Genomic DNA, 21,084 nt, shown 5'->3' on the forward strand with positions numbered 1-21,084 from the left:
GACAAATGGGACTACATGAACCAAAGAACTTCTGCACAGCAAAGGAATCAATCAACAGAGTAAAAAGACAATCTATGGAATGGGAGAAAATATTCACAAACCATATATCTGTTAAGTGTTAATATCCAAAAATAAATAAAGAACTCCTACAAATCAATAACAAAAAATCAAATAAATTAATTTAAAAATAGGCAAAGGACCTCAATAAACATTTCTCCAAAGAAGACATATTAATGTCCAATAGGTAAATAAGAAGATGCTCAACATCACTAATTATCACTTATCATCAGAGAACTGCAAATCAAGATCACTGTGAAATACCACCTTATACCTGTTAGGAAGGACATTATTAAAAAACAAACAAAAACCACAAGAAAACAAGAGTTTTCAAGGATATGGAAAAAAGGGAACCCTTGTAAACTGTTCGTAGGAATATAAAATGGTGTAACCTCTATGGAACAGTATGAGAGTTCCTCAAAAAATAAAAAATAGGGAGAGTGTTAGCTCAGTGGTGGGGTACATACCTAGCACGCATGAGGTCCTGGGTTCAATCCCCAATACCTCCATTAAAAGTAAAAAAAATGTTTAAAAACAAACAGAAAAACACAACCAACCAACCAACCTAACTACCACCACCCCCTGGTCCCAGCCAAAAAAAATCAAAAATAGAACTATTACATGATCAGCAATCTCATTTCCGGGTATTTATCGAAAGAATTGAATACAAGATCTAAGAGAGATTTGCACTCCCATGCTCACTGCAGTTATTATTCCCAATAGCCAAGAAGTAGAAAAACCTAAATGTCCATCAACATATCAATGGATAAAGGAAATGTGGGGTACATACAATGGAATACTATTCAGCCTTAAAAAAGAAAGAAATCCTGTCAAATTATGACATGGATGAACCTTGATGATGTTGTGTTAAGTGACATAAGTCAGTCACAGAAGGACAAATACTGCATGATTCCACTTATATGAGGTATTTATCTACTGTTGTCAAACTCATAGAAGCAGAAAGTGAAATGGTGGTGGTCAGAGGCCTCTGGGAGGAGAGGGTAATGGGTACAGAGATTCAGTAATGCAAGATAAAAAAGTATGAGAGATCTGCTACACAACAATGCATATGGAGTTAACAATATTGTACAATTTAAAATTTGTTAATAGGGTAGATCTCATGTTACATGTTTCTTTACCACTATTTCTAAAAAGGGGCAAATGAAGTTTATATGACATGACTTGTTCATAATGAATGGATGCCAGCTTCCAGGGATCAGCATTTTCATTTGTAAGTATTCACATCTTTATGGAAATATCTTTATGGAACTGGACTAACATTAAGCTCTCCAGTATGGTTTTCAAAAGCCACTTGCCTCTTTTTGGAAATCAGAGTGACACTTGTCCTTCTCAACCTTCTAGTACCTTTCCTTCCATCTAGGATTTCCTAAAGGTTACCTACAGTGGTACAGAAAATGCACCTGCAAGTTCTCTTAGTACCCTGAAATGAAATTATCCTGGGGCAGAAGAATTGAAATAAATGACAAGGGTTAGGTGCTTACTTGTTTTCTTACATGCTACTCACCTATCTCAATTTCTCTCTCACCAATGGTGTTTGTACCCTTTCTAAATTAATGTGTATTCTCTCATAGAGAATGTTCTAAAACAAACTAAAACAAAAAATGTTGAATAATTCTGCTTTCTCTATCTGTCCACATTATACCAAACAACAGGCCCAAGCTTTTAACAGTACAGTTAAAGTAATCAAATGCATAGTATTTTAGATATAAGTTGTAATGATTTATATATACTGTAAGAATAGAGCTATTAAAATTCTAATTTCACTGCTTACTTTTAAATATGCAGCTGCCTCTTGGACAGAAAGTGTTCTCTGACTAGAACTGCCACATTCATGATCTCCTGAAAAGATTAGCATATTATTAATTTTGAATCAGTACTATGTTAAGTAGAAGAAAACAAATATTATTAATCAAAATAGTTTACAAATTATACAATTATAGGTTTTATTATTATAATCAGTAAAGAAAAAAGATAAACACTCATATTTTCTAGAAAAAAATTTCAGTAGGCAATATAAATAATTATCTTTACATAAACCACAGCCTTTAAATGTATTTCAGTCTATATAGAAACATATCTTCCTCTTATATTCCCAATGAAATTGTTAACTAGAGGTAGGAACCACGTCACACTAATGCCTATCTATAGATCTTGGCACAAGAAATACCTTCCACAGATACATTATTTTTCAAGGGTGAAAATTCACTGTGCTAACTTATACATCTATTACTAAAGCTAATAATTCAAGAGTTCAAATAAGTCTGAATTAAAATATGCATTTCTGGATTATTACTAAACCTATCTTTAGCAAGAAGTATATTATACACCTTAAAAATTATCATAACGTATCAACAGAGAAATTAGACGGAAGCTTCTATCTATGATCTGGTTTCTGCAAAGGGGTGTATACATACAAAAGTTCGGAAAACTACATTTTCCTTTTCTTGTTACCATTTATAAGAAAAGAATCCAAAGTCTTTTCTTTGGCGATCTGTGGTTATCATAGATCAATTATCCTTGTATTGAAGTTCAATTTTAAGTTTTTCCTGCCTGTTTCTTTCAGGTACTTTAAAAAAGATTTTTTAACATAAAAGTACAATAGCTAAAGTAAAATCCTCAGCAAATTTTTGTATCATGAAAGCAACCATGTTCCTATTTATCAGTTTTGTTCAAGTAGCCAGATTTTAATGGTCATAATTGTAAAAAGGACAGAAACACCTATGAACAAGTGAGTTTTTAAACTTTATAATCCATCCTTAGAGATTCCAATTGCACAGATCTACAGCAGAGGCTGGCAAACTCATAGACCAAATCTGGCCCACCAGGTTTTTATAAATTAAGTTTTATGGGAACACAGCCACGTTATTCATTTATGTATGAACTATGGCTGCTTTCAAGCTTTAACTGTAGAATTGAGTAGTTGTGACAGAGAGAGTCTAGCCTGCAAAGTGTAAAAAATTTACTATCTGGCCCCTTCACAGCAAAAAAGTTTGCAGACCCCTGCTCTAGAGGAAGGAATCTTTATCTTTAAAAGCACCCCAGATTATGCTGATCTAACATACTTCAGAAAACACTGCTATAGAAACATCTGCAGAAGCTTGTAGTAGTAACATCAGGAATTCCTAGCTAGATTATATATTTAAGCTATTACTGGGTGCTATAGCATATCAGATAAATGTCATTAGTTTGCAGCATATGAATACAATCATCTGTCATGTAATGCAAATAAGGCTTTTTGTGATATACACAGAATTATGAGCCTCAAAACCTGACCAGAATTAAGGACTCAAAGGAAAAAAAAACAAAGATTGATGACAGGATGGGGAACTATCAGGATCCTAATATCTCCATTCAACCACAGAAGTTCTACATTTACCTATTACCAATTATCTGCTTTCTACAAAAGGATCTGCTACATACAGAAGTTTGGAAAACTACATTCTTCTTTTCCTGTAACTGTTTATAAGAAGAGAATCTAAAGTCTCTTCTTTCAGATTGTATGTGAAATAACTAAAAAAAGTTAAAAGGTAATAGATAAGCTGCTACTACAGCTTATAGATGATACCAATTCACCTAAATTATTATAATTGCAGATATGTTGAAACCTGAGAGCCCTCAAAGACTTAATAAGAGCAGAATATGAGGAAATTACAAGGAGTCAGGAGAAAAATTTCTGTAATATATATACTTTATCTAAGGAAATGACACCTGTACAACCACCAAAAGGAAAATATGCACCTTTATGTTTAATCTAGGATTTTAGTTAATTCATTGCTTATCCGATTCAGCTGATATATAAGCTTTCAGAATTTTGTTACTATTAATGCTATAAAGAAATGTGAGGACTTTTATTACATAATACAGTACACATCTATATTTCATCTTATACATATGGCAGGTAGGAAAAAGACCTTGGTTAAACATATCTGTAGAAATAAAACCCCACTCCACAGAGGAAATAAAAACTTGTAAAGGGAAAATATCCTACAAACGTAACACTGAACTTGGGAAAAACCATTTCTACCGATACTTCATGCTACATATGTAAATTAATTTTCAAAACATTTTTAGACACTATGAATGCTAAAACAATTACCTGCAAGCTGTGCCAATCGATCATGAAGCTTGTATAAGGTGTTCATCATAAGATTTTTTTCACTTTCCTAAATTTAAAAGAAAGTATTATAAAATATCCAATTCCAAGGAAAAAAACATGCACCAAATAATCATCTTATTCAAAAAGAAAAACAGTAAATGAATTTAAAAATCATAGAAGCCACATAATCTGAAAGACAAATTCATATTTAGCCAATGGCTACCATATTTTAAAGAAATCTTAGTCTATGAATCTAAACTATCACTCTAAATATTTTCTTTCTTGAGGATGACTGGGAAATGGCACTAAGGTCAGTGCTAGAAAAGGTCTCATATACAATAAACTCCCCCAACCACCAAAGGAATGCTCCCAATCCCCCTCTATACAAAGCACACTTACGTATATTGTTCTTACAAGACTGTTTTCTTCTTCATGTTTTGTTTTAATCTGACTCACCCACATCATAAGAGAATGAGCACTGATACTCTGATTAACCCTCAACCTCTCCTAGGCTCCCAAAGTGGTCCTATATAAATTTAGGAACCATTAAGATGAAACAAACATTTAATGAGTATCTACTAGGAGTTAAGAACTGTTCTTAGCAAAACAAGAAACCCAGTGAATACGATGGTTCCTGTAATCAAGGGCAAAAAACATACTAAATGTTACAGCTGCAAACAAAGTATAATGCAAATACAGAAGAGGGAGGGGAGGGAAGATCCATTTATGGAAGAAACAGTATCTGAATTGGGCTTAACAGAAAGAACTGACCAGCATGCCAGGCAGAAGGAACAGCATGAACAAAGCCCTAAAGGCATAAAGCGTTAGTTACACGTCTTTAATAACCAGTCGCCTACTTTGACTCAGCAAACTCAGGAAAAGTAGTTTGGAATCAATGGCTAGAGAACTCTAGATAACAAGACAAAGAGCTTGACTTCATTCTGAATGTTTAGGAGGAGGAAAGTAAAACAGAACTGTGCATCAGGAACATTAGTCTGACCATATGAAAGGAGACCAGAGTGGAGACTACTGCAATGTCTAAGCACCCTCCTGGGGGTCTAAAGCAATGAGACCTCCAATTTAAGACCAATCACAATTAAGACAGACCCATATAAGTAATGGGGGAGGGCAGATTAAGAAAGGGGGTAATAATAGCTTATCACACAATTTTAAATAAATTCATGATTCATGAGGGGGCTGTGTCTTTATAATTTCCTTTCTCCTGAAACCTCTCACCAAATAGGATTACTGGATGAGTATGACCAGGAACAAATTCAGACAAGGAATAAAAAGCTAGGAACGTAACATTTATATATCCAATGACATGCAACCTCATCCATTTGTTTTCATGCTGTATGTTCAGAAGACAAGTTTGCACACTGTGGGTGGCATGCTTCTGTCAATGCAGCTTTAATCAGTGGCACTTGGAAGAAGAAAACTCATCAAAGGCTCCACAATCCTACCACCAGAGTCCCTGGTTTTATGTGAGATGGTTGATAGAGATAAGTGACATTCCTTTAAGCTGACTACTTGCCTTTCAATCCTTTTGCTTTTTACCCCCTCAGCTCTATCTCAACCAGATTCGGACTCAAGCCAGTCCTTAACACTTAAGCTGAAAAATCCAAACTGCAAAAATCAGACATCAAAAAGTAACTGTAGGGGCTGAAATCCAGGATTCTGAAAGCTATGCATTTGTGATACATTAAAACACAAAATCATTTTTAATAAATATGTTCAGTATAACAAGATGAGAAGGAGTTCCAATAATAATGTAGCTTGTGGGCTTGCTACATAAAACCAACGTAAATCTGATTAAGCTTTGGGACTAAAGTAGCTGAGAGTTTTGAAGTTCATTTCCTCCCTTCTCTGGAAAAGAGACTGATTTCGTTTTAGTTTTACATGTCCTGATCATGCCCATCCCACATCCCTTTTAAAACCAAAACTAAACCCAAAAACTGGATATGGTCCTCTGTGATTACATCTTAATGAACATCGAAGGCTTGGGAATAAACTTCATCTTTTGATTCACATATATTAACAGTGGACTAGACAAGTAGAAGAAATAACAAAAACTAATCAAGTGTAACTGGATCTCATACTGGATAACATACAGGCTATTACATTCTCATATAAAGAATTTAAACACCCAAAAAGCTCAACTATAATTTTTTCAAAAATTATTGCTCCAATGGTAACTCATTCAAAATGACCATCTATATATTACAAGAGTATCAAGTTCCACCTAAAAGATCAACTAAATTATGACCTAAATAGTTTTTATGAAATAGTTTAATAGGAACAATTAATTTTGAGAAATAGAAAGGTTTTGGTTCAATTATCTTAGCACTATTATGTTAAACTAGAAGTAAATCTGAAAAGTCTGTAAATCAAATTTTAAAGTTACTTTCCTACAGAAACTTACATTGGCTTATTGTTTCATTACAAAGTTCCTCCACTTTGCTTTTCAGATTGTCTAACATCAGCTTGAAATGTGTCTACTAATCACCCTGAAAACAAGTTAAAGATCTAAAAATAAATCCATATTTAAAGTAAGCTTTCAAGTAACCTTTCATTAAATAAAAATAATTTTATAATTTGAACTAGCTACCTTCCAATTGCCTGTTTTGGTAAGGTTCAGATTTTCCTTTAGTAACACAAATTCTCTGAAGGGAAGTTCTTATTCTTGGGGGAATAAAATCAAACTGTAGAGTGACTCTACCAACTTTCTCCTTTAAATATATTTCACCTTTAAATATTTCCCTCTTCCATTCTCAGCCAATTATCTCCTCAAGGATATTTTCAATTTTTGTATCAAGTCTATGATTAAATGATAGTAATGGATTTTGAAAACTTAGCATAGTGCCTGGCACAGAATAAGCACTTAGTATAAGTGAATTGCCATTATCTTCATTACAATTATTACTATTATTTAGAGGTTAGGAACTTTAGTTTCCCTCAAGGAGAAAATAATATAGAAGAAATAAAGTCTCGTGTTTTCAGTGTTCAGTGTGTATATCGTGCAAATTTAAATTACGATGTCAGCAGCAGTGTTATACTTAATATTATAACTGATGAAGTCCACTTCTTTTTAAAACAAGTATCACCACAATAGAATATTACTAAAACTAATCATTATTAACGATCTAAAATAACATTCTATGGATCTGACTACAAGTTATTACATACCCTTCAGCAAACAAATAATGTTTTCCATACAGGGCTATGTTACTGTCAGTTCCTATAATAAAAAAATTAACAACTAACTGTGTATTGTAGTATAAGCTCAATATCAACATCTTTGACGTGCCTATGATGACAGATGGTAAGTGAAAAATATTTTCATGTGAGTAAAAGTTAGGTTAAACTTAATATTATAAATCCTTTAACAAGAAAAGGAATCATAAATAGATTGCCTAAGACTCTAAATCCTTTGCCTTCCTGACAGTTGAATAGCCACACCAATGAGTAAAAAAATCCAAGAGACAAACTAAAGGCAAAAAAGACAAAACCTACTAGGGTATCCAACAACTTAAGAAAACAGGCACACTTTTAAGAGTAAGACCAGATTCCCAGATGACATGCCATTGTCATTTTACTTGGCAGTTGGCTTTTACTTTAAAGTGATAAACAGTTCAGCTCTTAGGAAGAAATCTGTGTCAAATTTAATTATACTATAGTTAAGGAATACTCAAAGCAAGAAAACATATTGCTTCAGCCTAAAAGAACCTTTAATTACTAATTTTTAGTTGACAGTCATCCTAATACTTTTATCATATAAAACATGAGACAAAGTATCAGTTTTATCACTTTTTACTTACTTGTATTTTTCCAAACGTTTCATCAAAGGGGTTTTTTACTATCAAGAAAAGAAAAAGAGAGAACTATTAGCATCATTTAAGAATGAGAATTAGAATCCCCCTAAACAAGCCCTCTGAAATGCCAGCATGTACTTTGCTAAAACTACGTAAACATACAAACAAAATGTAAACAAACTTATGATAATAAAGGTTGGAGAACTAATTTTTCAGACTTACTATATTTACCATGTTCACTAGAATCTGTGATTTGTTCTAAATAACTGAAAGCAGGTGCTTTAGTCTCAGAGTGGCTTGGTTTAAGTCCTAGCTCCATCACTTAATAGCAACACGACCTTGAACTACCTACCATCTACTGAGCCATTCTAAGTTGTAGCTTCCTGTTTTATAATGGAAGGAGGTAACAATGATACCTACCTTATATAGCTGTTGTGTGGATTAAATAGTATAAACCATATAAAGTACTTGGCATAGCGTCAAATATTTAACATATGTTACCTATTATTGTTATTATTAATGCCCAACATTTCTTCACCTTAACTTGGTTTCTCTTCAAAATATAGACTAAAAGCAGTTACTACTTGCAGAAATCTACAAAATGCTTTAAAACTAAACAGTTTATTTAGAATTCATACTTTCAATGATTAAAAAATCAAACTTGCTAGTCCTTGCTAACATCTGGGGAAGTGGCAAGAAACAAATACACATATCAAAGTGGCGAAGAATTAAGTCTCAGTATTAAACAACTTATTTCCAGTAAATATTATAAAGAAAGGATTTCCCACTTTCCATTCAACCTCTCCACACCCACCTCCCCACAATCACCCTCCCCAAATAGATACAAGTAAGTTTATGGCTGAATACATAGCATCTCTCAGGTTATTATTTAGACTTTTCTCCTTATTCTCTATTTTAAAATTACATGCAAAAATATTATCTATACTCCAGGTCACAACTAAGACTAACTGAGCCTACAAAGTAGTTCACACTGACCAGGTTTCCTTTCTGAGGTGCTTTTCTATTTTTATTTGAGAAAACAGGAAGTCCCATAGGAACCAGGAACTGCCTGATTCTAAGAAAGTTCATGTGTGAGATTAGCTTAACAAGGTACAATAAAAAAGCAAGAGAAAAATGTTTTCTGCTATCATCTGAAAAGATTTGATCATACATTTTCAGACATTTTTCTATACAGCAATAGAGTTTTAATGCTGGGAAGGAAAAATTTTTGAAAAATAGATCAAATGTACTTAAAGGGGGAATAGAAAGAGTATAGCTTAAAGATTAAATAAAACGTTAAGAAATGTTAAAATGTTGGAGTAAAAAGATATTTTTAATAAGATTAATTTTTATCAATGTAAAATTTGAACAACTTAAAGCCATGTATATAGTTCAATATATTACAAAAATATGCCACTTAAAAAAAGTGGGTCTAACAATGATAAAAAAAATTAGGATTTTATTTGCTCATTATAAGAATAATTCTGAAAAATATTAAAACACACAATTCTAAAAAACAGGTTTTAATATCTATGAAGAAAAGCCATGAGATGACTTTTTTTTTGACTGTATACAATTTTTTTGGTCAAAATTATTAATGGAAAACTAGCTCTTCAAATACCTCTCTTAAAGTATTACTCCCACTAGACTGCTCCACTATGAGTTTCTCACAGCAAGGCATCACGTGTATTCACATTTGTATGCTCACCGCCAAGCACAGTACTGTACATACTGTTAGTACTTGAAAAGTGCTATCTGTGCTATCTAGGCTAAATCTATCCTTCTTTTTTCTACTCTGTGTGTTAACACTGAAGCAAAAGTGTGAAATTCTGCAGGAATGTGGAGAAGGGCATATTCTGAGCAACTGGGAAGGGAGAGGAATAGAGTAACAAAGAGAAAGCCAAAGAGCAGAACAATTCTGTTGAGAAACATTGTTCTGCCATTTGTACCTTTCTAGGTTGCTGCCTCTTGGCTAATGGGCTAAGATAACCAACGTATAACATACTAAAAAGCCAACAATATACTTTACATCCTGCACATCTACTATTAAAAGTTTTCCCCAATTTTCTACGACAATTGTTACCTATTAAATTAACTGACAGACCTATTAACAACAAAAGTAAACGTAGTCTTGAGGTTAAGTTTTAGAAAGGAAATGCCATTTAAAAAGAGCAATTTTTATGCATCTAACTTTTATTCCCCCAAATCATTTCAGTATTTCTAAAACTAATCAGTATTTTAAAATCTTATCCAAAGTACCCACAATCTTTGATGGATACAACACATATTGTTACCCCAAGTGAAAACGTTTCCCCCTTCCCTGACAATTAGGCAATTATAGAGAAGAAACCATATTCCAAAAGAATCCTACAGCAAAAAATGTGACCTCAATTTTTAGCCTTTTTTCTAGGGATAGACCTGAGAGTAAATTCTTACCCTTTATCCTAAAGCAATGATAATGCCAAGTTGGTATTTCAAACTTACTGTCCTCCTACACCAGCTTCTCATTACTGCTTTTTCTCAAATTCTCCTGGTATGGCCATTTCTCCCTCAATTTTCTTTTTCACATTATTTCAAACCTCAAATATACTACTTTTCTTTGTACATGTCCTTAAATTTTGACTTTCTTCTTTGAACTATCCTTATAATTGTAAAAATCAAATTCCTAAAAATATTTCTTTAATTATACTACTAGACCCCTCAAAATCATCCAATGATTTCTCATCACATTTTGCTTCAAGGAACTAACTCGAATCTTGTGATGTTTTCCTACTTACTTAAAGATACATTGTCGATTCCCCTTCTCTAAGCCTCTTTCTCTCACATCAATTCCAAAAATGTTACTAGTTTCACTGATCTTTTCTGTCAAGTTTAAACCTTTTTCCATTCTCTTAGGCTGAGTATCAAATTTGTCAACCATTATGAATTCCCAGATAAAAAGGAAAAAAATGAAGCATATTAACCTATAAATGTATGTACACTGTGTTTTTAAACATAATGCTACTGCACACTTAATAGACAGTACTGTGTAAATATAACTTTCATATGCACTGGGAAACCAAAAAATTTGTAGGCCTTCCTTAATTGCGATTATTCATTTTATTTCAGTAGTCTGGAACCAAATCTGCAGTATCTCCAATGTATGCCTGTATTCACAAAGCGTATGTGTAATGTTGACTAAATGAATTGATGTTCTCCTCAGGAAGGCTCCATGTTGGCCACTCAGTGGCAGTAAAGGGAAGAAAAGGGTCTTTGGTGACCAAAGTTCTTTTACAACTCAGAAAGAAAGATAAAGTTTATTTAACAAATATTTATTGAGTAGCTTGTACTAGGCACTAGAAATGTGGCCATAAATAAAATAAAAAATATCTGCCCTCAAGAAGCCTGTATTTTAGAGGGGTTAGAAGAAACAATGAACAAATACATTTTTTAAAACGTATAGTATGTCAAGTGGTTCTAAGTGGTTTGGAAGTTAAGCAGCAAGAATGGAGCTGACATGTGAGGGAAGGAAGCAACATTAAATAAGATGGGCAGAGAAGGCCACACTAAGAAGACTGGATTTGTATAGAAACCTTAGAGAGCTGAGGCAACAAGCCACATGGATACCTGAAGGAAGGGGTTCACAGGCAGAAAGAACAAGAAGTATATGGGCTCTAAAGTGGTAGCATACCTGCCATATTACTCCTGGATACTTCCATGTGGATGAGAGGGAAATTGCAAGAAATAAAGTCAAACTGGTAGCATTATTTAAGGGAATTAGTAGGTGCAGATAATGTAGGAACTTGAAGACTTTTTATAGATTACTTAGAGCAAGAAACTTCAAGGAATTGGAAGCATGTTACCTGGCTTATGCTATAAAAGAAAACCATGTGTAATAAACAACAGGCACTCTCTCGATTAAGTTTAAGAGTTCTAATAATCTACTATTTACAGAATAAATGACCTACTATTAATAATCCAGGAAAACTGAAGAAATAGTACATTCAGGGTGCTTTTCTTTAGCTTTCTCTAGATCAGCACAGCCAACTTCAGTCAGCCTTGACATTTTTCTGTTCTGAATACTTGAAACTATCAATTATCAGTCATAAAAAATATTCTACCAGGAGGAACTGAAAAGACATTTTTCTAAAGAAGACATACAAATGTACAACAGGTAAATGAAAAGGTGCCCAACATCATTAACCATCAGGGAACTGCAAATCAAAACCACTGTGAGATACCATCTCACACTTTTAGAATGATTATCCTCAAAAAGAAGAGATAACAAGTGTTGGTGAAAGTAGGGAGAAAAGGGAAATCTTGTACACTGTTGGTGGGAATGTAAATGGTACAGCCACTATGGAAAACAGTAAAGGAGTTCCTCAAAATTAAAAACAGAACTACTGTATGATCCAGCAAATCCCACTTCTGGGTATACAGTCAAAGGAAATGAAAGCAGGATCTCAAAGAGATATCTGCACCCCCATATTCATTACAATATTATTTATAATAATCAAGATATGGGAGCAACCCAACTGTCCGTCAACAGATGAATGAATAAAGGTGATGAGGTACATATATAGAATGGAGTGTTATTCAGCAATGAGAAAGAAGGAAACCCTGCCATTTGCAACAACATGGATGGACTTGGAGGATAATATACTAAGTGACATAATTCAGACAGAGAAAGACAAATATTGTATGATATCACTTACATGTGGAATCTAAAAAAGCCAAACCTGGTGTTCATCAATAGATGAATGGATAAAGAAGATAGGGTGTGTATATACATATAATATTCCACATATAATACAATGGAATATTACTCAGCCATAAAAAACTAAATAGTGCCATTTGCAGCAACACAGGTGGACCTAGAGAATATCATACTAAGTGAAGTCAGACAAAGACAAATATTACATGATATTACTTTTATGTGGTATCTAAAAAAATGATACAAATGAACTTATTTACAAAACAGAAACAGACTCACAGACATAGAAAACAAATTTATGGTTACCAAAGGGGAAACGGGAAGGATAAATTAGGACTATGGGATTAACAGATACACACTACTATAAATAAAATAGGTAAGCAACAAGGATTTACTACTGTACAGCACAGGAAACTATATTCAATATAACCTATAATGGAAAATAATCTGAAAAAAAATACATATAACAGAATCACTTTATCGTATACCTGAAACTAACACAACACTGTAAATCAACTATACTTGAATATGAAAAAAATTAATCAAAAGAAAGAATTTAAGAAGCCAAATAGAGAGCAGAGTGGTAGTTACCAAGGGCTAGGCAGTGGGGAAAATGGGGAGATATTGGTCAAAGGGTACAAACTTCCAGCTCTAAGATTAACAAGTTATGTGGATCTAATGTAAAGCATGGTGATTCCAGCTAACAATACTATATTATAAACTTGCAAGTTGCTAAGAGAGAAGATCTTAAATGTTCTCACTACAAAAAAGAAATGATAATTATGTGACAGGATGGAGGTGGTAGCTAATACTATGGTGGTAGTCATTTTGCAATACATAAATTTACCAAATCAACACACTGTACAAATTAAACTTACACAATGTTAAATGTTATTTATTTATCAATAAAGCCAGAAAAAATATTCTGCCAATAAGGCTTTGAGCTTTTGATCTTTCTGATCTTCTTCAAGGCTGAATATTTTCCCCTCTCCTTTATTCTGTCTTTAAGGTCCAGTCTGCAGCTCTGCTGCAGTCCTGAAGGATGCCTAAACATTGCAGCTCATCAGGACCTTCCCCTTGTTAGAACCTCTATGTATTTACTCTTGGTATCTCTACTACCTTATATTATCACTTTTAACTATTTGTTGTTTGTTTCTTCCCCCAACAAAACTACAAAATCTCTACCTATCTGCCTTGCAGATATTGGGTGCTAAATACATGTTGAAAGAACATAGGCTTGGAGGCATACTGACACTTCCAAGAATAACAGCCTCACCAATACTAGAAGGATAATATAATCCTGATCACTCCATAAGCTTCTCCTTGGAATAAAAAGGAATTTGTATTTCTTCAGCTCTTGATAGGTTCCAGGAATACTGATGCCATGCATTCAGGAGGTAGCTCATTTTATCCTTTATACCACTATTTCACAGGAGGTATTACCTCTATTTTTACGGGCACAGAAACTGATGCATGATGAGGTTAGGTTGCTTCCCCAGGTAAAAGCAAGTTTAAAGAGCTGGAATTCAAAAAGATGGGAGTCAAACTCATGTCTGACTCCAAAGCCTACATTCTTTTCATTAAAGAAAAAACAACTACAGAAAATAGTTGTTCTATTTGGTTTAAGCATTCTCCTCTAGAACTTTCAGATTTGGAATCATTAAACTTTAATCTCCTTATGATGTAATGCACGAAAAATGCCCAAAATGGAGATAAGGCGGAAAAGACACTGCTTTGGGGAGAATACACTGATGTCTCTTAGATGAGGAAAACTCCTCTAAACCGAGTTCTCTAATTGTAGTCTAGGAAAAGATTTTCCATGATATATCAAAACGTAAAGTGTCCCATGACCACCACCGGCAGCATTAATCACCCTGTGTCTCTCTGCTGCCATAGCACTTTGTTCTTAAGACTGCTATAAAACTTACCACAAGGCATTGGTTTAAAAAAAAATCCCAATTTTCTCATCTTAGTACCACACCGCACCTAAGCAACAGTTTGGCTTCATTTGCCAACAAAAAATACTCACAAACTGACCAAGTGCCTACTAGATGCCAGACACTATGCTAGTTGCAGGAGACTAAAAAATAAAACTATAGAAGCCCTGTCCTCAAGAAGCTCAATCTGGAGGGCAGTAACTCTGCAGCCATGCTCTTTCAAAGGCAGTCTCTTATAATTCTAAAACGCTATGACCTTAAGGCTAAGTTTTAGTCTTTGGAACTTCAAGTCATCTAGGAAGTTAAATTCAGTTGCCTAAATGACCAATTATCTCTCTGAGTTGTACCTTTTTGTAAATAGACATTCAAATTCTCAAATCCCATCTTCTAGCATTAATGGTTTAAACAGAGTATAATTATATGTGAAAAAGTGAGGGGGTAAGGGAGAGGGCAAATGTTTCCAACAGCTGCAGAACACTGCACCTGTGTGGTGAAGATTTCTGCATTTCACTGCCAGCCAGACTGATCTAAAAATGGACAGGGTGAACAAGGCAGTACATTCTTTGCAACACAGCACATTGCCCATTTGTTCTCTGAAAGTTTGCCTATTGTTTCATGGTCTGTTAAATATACGGTCATTCCAAAGGACAGGAACAGTTCACTTCAAGTGTACTTACTAAATTACTGTGAATGTTGAGGTTAAATCAGCTCAAAATAGACAAAATTTTATGGACAGAAACTGTCTACTATAAAACTTGCCTAAGGTAAACTTGTATCACCTTTTTTCTACTCATCTTTCCATGTTAACCCCACCTATCTATATCTGGATTTACAAAGGGACAGACCTAGATGGGGATAATCAGTGAAAGAGAAGAGAAGGAGGGCAAAAACACAAACGCTTCTCCACGTCTTATGTCTTATACGACTCCCAATTTGTCATTCACACTTTTTTTTTATTCATTCATTTTTTGGTGGGGGAGGTAATTAGCTTTCCTTATTTACTATTAGAGGCGGTATTGGGGATTGAACCCAGGACCTCATGCATGCTAAGCATGTGCTCTACCACTTGAGCTACACCCTACCCCCTATTCGCCCTTTTTTAAGAGGCAAAAGTCTTGAGCTACTTCCAAATAACTTTTCTTAAAGAATAACAGAACATACACAGTAATTTTAAAAAATAAAAATAAAGAGGACTTTGAACGTGGTTATCAAAGTACTAAGAATATGATGAAAACTGAAATCCTATGTCCAAGGAAATAAAATGTCAAAGCTCATAATTAAATTAACAATAGCCTTATTATTTGATTGGCTCTTATTCTTCATCTCTATTTGATAAGGAACATTATGGTCTCTTTCAACTTTGTGGTTATTTGAAAATCTCAACATTTGCTTACCATAAAAATGAAGACTCTCTGGGGGCAGGTGGGAACTGATAGCAGACTAGAATTGAAATTTTTGTCTTTATTCAAGCACTAATTTCACATTATAATTATACACCAACTCTGGGATATCTTGAACAAAAGCTGTAAGAAAGACTTCAAACCACAGATTGTTCAACAAAAATATGGGGCATATTCTAAATACGATGTTCTGAGAACATGCTGCTTACAGCATAGTGGAGACAAATGAGTAGCTATGATATATAACATAATCAATACCTTAGAGTTTAGTATAGTGTTCTTTAAGAATTCAGGAAGGGACAAATAATTTCTGTGTAAATTTGAGCCTTAAAAGTATAATAAAGAATAATAAAATGGAATGAACTACTAGAAAATGCAACATTGATGAATCTCAAAAATATCATGCTGAGTGAAAAAAGTCTGACTAAAAAAAAAGAGTATTCTATGAATCCACTTACATGAAGTTTTATAACAGGCAAAATAAATCTATGGTGAAAAAATCAGAACAGTGAAGGAGTACTCACTGGGCATGAGGAAGCTTTTGGAGGTGAAGGTAATGTTCTATATCTATTGGGATTTGAGTTACACAGCTGGATGTGTTTGTCAAAACTTATCTGACGATATATTAAAAATCTGCACATCTAACTGTATGCAAATTTTACCTAAAAAAAAACCCTCACTCTATTTAATAATTTGCATGAAGTATGTAAAGGTGAAATAGCCTAATGTCTTCAATTTATTCAAATATACTTTTTAAAGACAGAACAGTGGATGAATAGAGTTAGTGAACAAAACATATAATAAAGCAAATATAGAAAATGTTAACTGTAGAATATAAGTGTGGGAATGAGTAATCACAGCACAATTCTTTCAATTTTCTATTTGAAATTTTTCATAATAAAATGCTACAGAAGAAAAAGTATTAAAAACAATATTCACTGACAGTGCTAGTTGTTCTTATTTTACAAAAACTGGAAGAGTTATTGTAATGTAAGAATTTGTTTTGTTTTGTTTTACGAAGACCTGGCTAATATAGTCTTATTTTTTAAAATCATATAATTTACATTTACAAAGTAAGATTTTATCTTTTCTATTAAACTTGGCATATTGGAAAGTATCCAAAATGTAGGAGCTTTTGTCTAGGAATCTTTAGAAAGTAAATGCTTTACAAATATTCAAAATTATTTTCTAATATGTTTAACCTACTGAGTTGGAGGTAATTCATTTACTAACAATTTTATAAGACAGGATTCATTTTACAAGACAGGATTCATTTACCTAAAATAAAATTATTACTAAATTAGAAAATTAATCACTAGTAAATCAAAATATTACACATTTAAAAGACTTTAATGATACAGTTTATTCCTCCTAAAAATTAATTCTGACATCTTAATAGAACATCCATAACTCAAGAAAACATACCTGATAGTTACTGATTACTGATCTGACTAGTAACTAAAATTGAAGTTCCCATTCAAAGAATGTTTAATCCAAGAGAAGACTTTAGACTTCAAGAAAATACCAACAGCTTACTCTAAACTATAAAGTTAATAATGAGTTTCTCCCCACACCAACACAGACACACACCCACACCCCTAGTCTCAGTGGCTCAAAACCAAAGGGAAATGATTAGGCTCCTGCCTCCAACTAATTTTGTCAGATAAAGACACTCCTGTAGTTTATCCAAAGTTGGGAGGAAAGGCAGTGTAAGAATACATTCAAATAAGGACAAAGCAATACATCTACTTAAATTATGGGAGTTTTATCTTACTACATTGCTCAAGGTCCAAAACTTTGAGTGATCTGCTTTTTCAGTACTTTCACAACCTCTCCCTGAAAACTATGTTGCACATATGCCAGTTAAAGAATTATGCTACTGCTCAGTGACAAATGAATAGAAAAATAAAAGCAAGTCAACCCACAAAGGTTAGTTACAAACCTATAAATAATACCAAGCATCTGTCCAACAGATAACTTGGCACCCAAAGGAATTTATGCTAATACAATACTGTAATTTATTAAACGTGGTGACAGCTCACTGTATTAAGAGATTTTAAACATTAACTGTTACACACTAAAGACTGGCTATAACACTTCCTCAAGGTTTACACTGCCAATAATGCAAGGGAAACTGTATTAACTAAGGCTGTCCCGAAAGAATATTGCTAAATGAGAATTTAGAGATCCAAAAGGGATCTGTGATACACTATACAACCTATCTTCAGCACAATGCAATAAAGCAACATGCATTTCCTGCACTATTAAATACATGAGGTCTTCTACTTAGTAACATTCTCAATTACAATGCCTGTGTTTAACATTATAAATGACTAGAGATAAAAACTACCACCAGCTTAGTTTTGTGTGGCACTGAGACTTTATGCAAAAAAGCAAATTGGAAGAGAGCCCAGAAATTAACCCACAAACTTTTGGTCAACTAATCTTCGACAAAGAAGGCAAGAATATACAATGGAATAAAGACAGTCTCTTCAGCAAATGGTGTTGGCAAAACTGGACAGCAGCATGTAAATCGATGAAGCTAGAACACTCCCTTACACCATACACAAAAATAAACTCAAAATGGATCAAAGACTTAAACATAAGAAAGATACAATAAACCTCCTAGAAGAAAATATGGGCAAAACATTATCTGACATACATCCCAAAAATGTTCTCCTAGAACAGTCTACCCAAGCAATAGAAATAAAAGCAAGAATAAACAAATGGGACCTAATTAAACTTACAAGGTTCTGCACAGCAAAGGAAACCATAAGTAAAATAAAACAACGTATGGAATGGGAGAAAATTTTTGCAAATGATGAAACCAACAAAGGCTTGATCTCCAGAATATATAAGCAGCTCATATGACTTAATAAGAAAAAAACAATCAACCCAATTCAGAAATGGGCAGAAGACCTAAATAAGCAATTCTACAAGGAAGAAATACAAATAATCAATAGTCACATGAAAAAATGCTCAATATCACTAATTATCAGAGAAATGCAAATCAAAACTACAATGAGGTATCACCTCACACCAGTCAGAATGGCCATCATTCAAAAGTCCACAAATGACAAATGCTGGAGAGGCTGTGGAGAAAAGGGAACCCTCTTACACTGCTGGTGGGAATGCAGTTTGGTGCAGCCACTATGGAAAACAGTATGGAGATTCCTCAAAATACTAGGAATAGACTTACCGTATGACCCAGGAATCCCGCTCCTGGGCATATATCCAGAAGGAACCCGACTTCAAAAAGGCACCTGTACCCCAATATTCATAGCAGCACTATTTACAATAGCCAAGACATGGAAACAGACTAAATGTCCATTAACAGAGGACTGGATAAAGAAAGATGTGGTATATTCATACAATGGAATACTATTCAGCCATAAAAGCTGACAATGTAACGCCATTTGCAGCAACATGGATGTTCCTGGAGAATGTCATTCTAAGTGAAGTAAGCCAGCAAGAGAAAGAAAAATACCGTATGAGATCGGTCATATAAGGAATCTAAAAAAAGAATATAAATACAAAACAGAAACAGACTCATAGACATAGAATACAAACTTGTGGTTGCCAAAGGGGAGGAGGTGGGAAGGGATAGACTGGGAATTAAAAATTTGTAGATACAGACAAGCATATGTAGAATAGATAAACAAGATTATACTGTATAGCACAGGGAAATATATACAAGATCTTCTGGTAGCTCACAGCGAAAAAAAAATGTGACAATGAATATATGTATGTTCATGTATAACTGAAAAATTGTGCTCTACACTGGAATTTGACACAACATTGTAAAATGACTATAACTCAATAAGTTAAAAACAAAAAAAGAAAATTGGAGAGAAAAGCTGCAATGCAATGAAAAGGTGAATACAACTAAAAAAAAAAAAAAACTGATAATAATTCTCATTCCATTCATCAAGTGGGGATAAGGAACATAGCTCTGACAAAAGGGAAAAGGGCACTCTATGCATAGTCAAAGCATAGAGATTGACGTATAACCAAAACAAACAAAAACTGAATTTGGAGCTTAAAAAAAACCTCCATCATTGACTTTATGAATTACATGCTTAAAAGTTATATCTTGACTTTTAGCTCTGGGAGAAACCAGACAGAAATAAATAGACACTTGGGAAATAGAGGAATCTAAGTATGTCATCATCAGGTCATCATTTAAGGACTCAGTTTCTTAAGACTTTGTTTTTTGGATAAAACAAAATGTAAGCAGTTATGACATGTGGTAAACTAGGGTAAATATGACTTTTTTATTGGTTATAATATATGAAACCTTAAGAGTAAAACCCATGCTTCCACATAAACACAATGGACAGAAAGTACAATGTACACTGGAATCATCAGATTTTCACCTAACATCTATTTAACTTCCACTTGTAGCAGAGCGAGAGTATACAACTATGTGTGAATGAGTACTTTTTTTATAAAACACATGCAATTCGCCACAATCATTCTGTTGGCTGTTACAATGAATATGCACGTGCCCTGGACAAAGCCTGAGATGGGAGATATGACGATGCTATTCCCTCAGCTGCTCTTCAGTTTTCATGTGACTCTCATACTATGAATACTTCAAACACTGAGTATGATTTTAATGTTTAAAGATGTACTGTGGTCCTCAGTGCTCCATCAGGTACTAAAACAGTCTATTCTTACACTGGATAGAAAAAAACTGATCTTTCTGAGAGACCACATGGCAGCCTCTAAGTCTCACAGACTTTTCAATGGCATTTTTGAACAAGCTTAATTTTTGCTTTATGCATTGACTTCAAAAACCTAACTTCATAGAACTACTATATAATAGAACTGTAAATTTGAACCTGTCAGTAACAACAGTTTTCTGAACCAAGTAAATAAAACTGATACTTTAATTTCCATTTAGTAAACACTCAAGACATCTTAAAATTCCCAAATTATGACTAATATCAAGCTTCTTTTCCCACATATCATCTCTCTTTTGTTAAATTCTGTTCAACGAATATTTTTGAGCAATCAAAAACCAGAAGCGAAGGAACACAAAGACGAAAACTCGTATTACCTTCCC

At 33.7% G+C, this 21,084-nt stretch overlaps 1 protein-coding gene across 1 annotated transcript in view; it reads right to left on the reverse strand.

Annotated features, from left to right (window-relative positions):
* LEMD3 (LEM domain containing 3) overlaps positions 1 to 21,084 on the reverse strand; it is a 57,480-nt gene that overhangs the window by 20,074 nt on the left and 16,322 nt on the right. The window contains exons 2-4 of the mRNA XM_031462783.2: positions 7,993 to 8,030; positions 4,175 to 4,241; positions 1,850 to 1,917 (exon numbers count right to left, since the gene is read on the reverse strand). Coding sequence (XP_031318643.1) covers positions 1,850 to 1,917; positions 4,175 to 4,241; positions 7,993 to 8,030 — 173 coding nt within the window. The remainder of the gene's footprint in view (positions 1 to 1,849; positions 1,918 to 4,174; positions 4,242 to 7,992; positions 8,031 to 21,084) is intronic.

Source organism: Camelus dromedarius, chromosome 11, assembly GCF_036321535.1.
Source record: "Camelus dromedarius isolate mCamDro1 chromosome 11, mCamDro1.pat, whole genome shotgun sequence".
NCBI classification, from domain to species: domain Eukaryota; kingdom Metazoa; phylum Chordata; class Mammalia; order Artiodactyla; family Camelidae; genus Camelus; species Camelus dromedarius.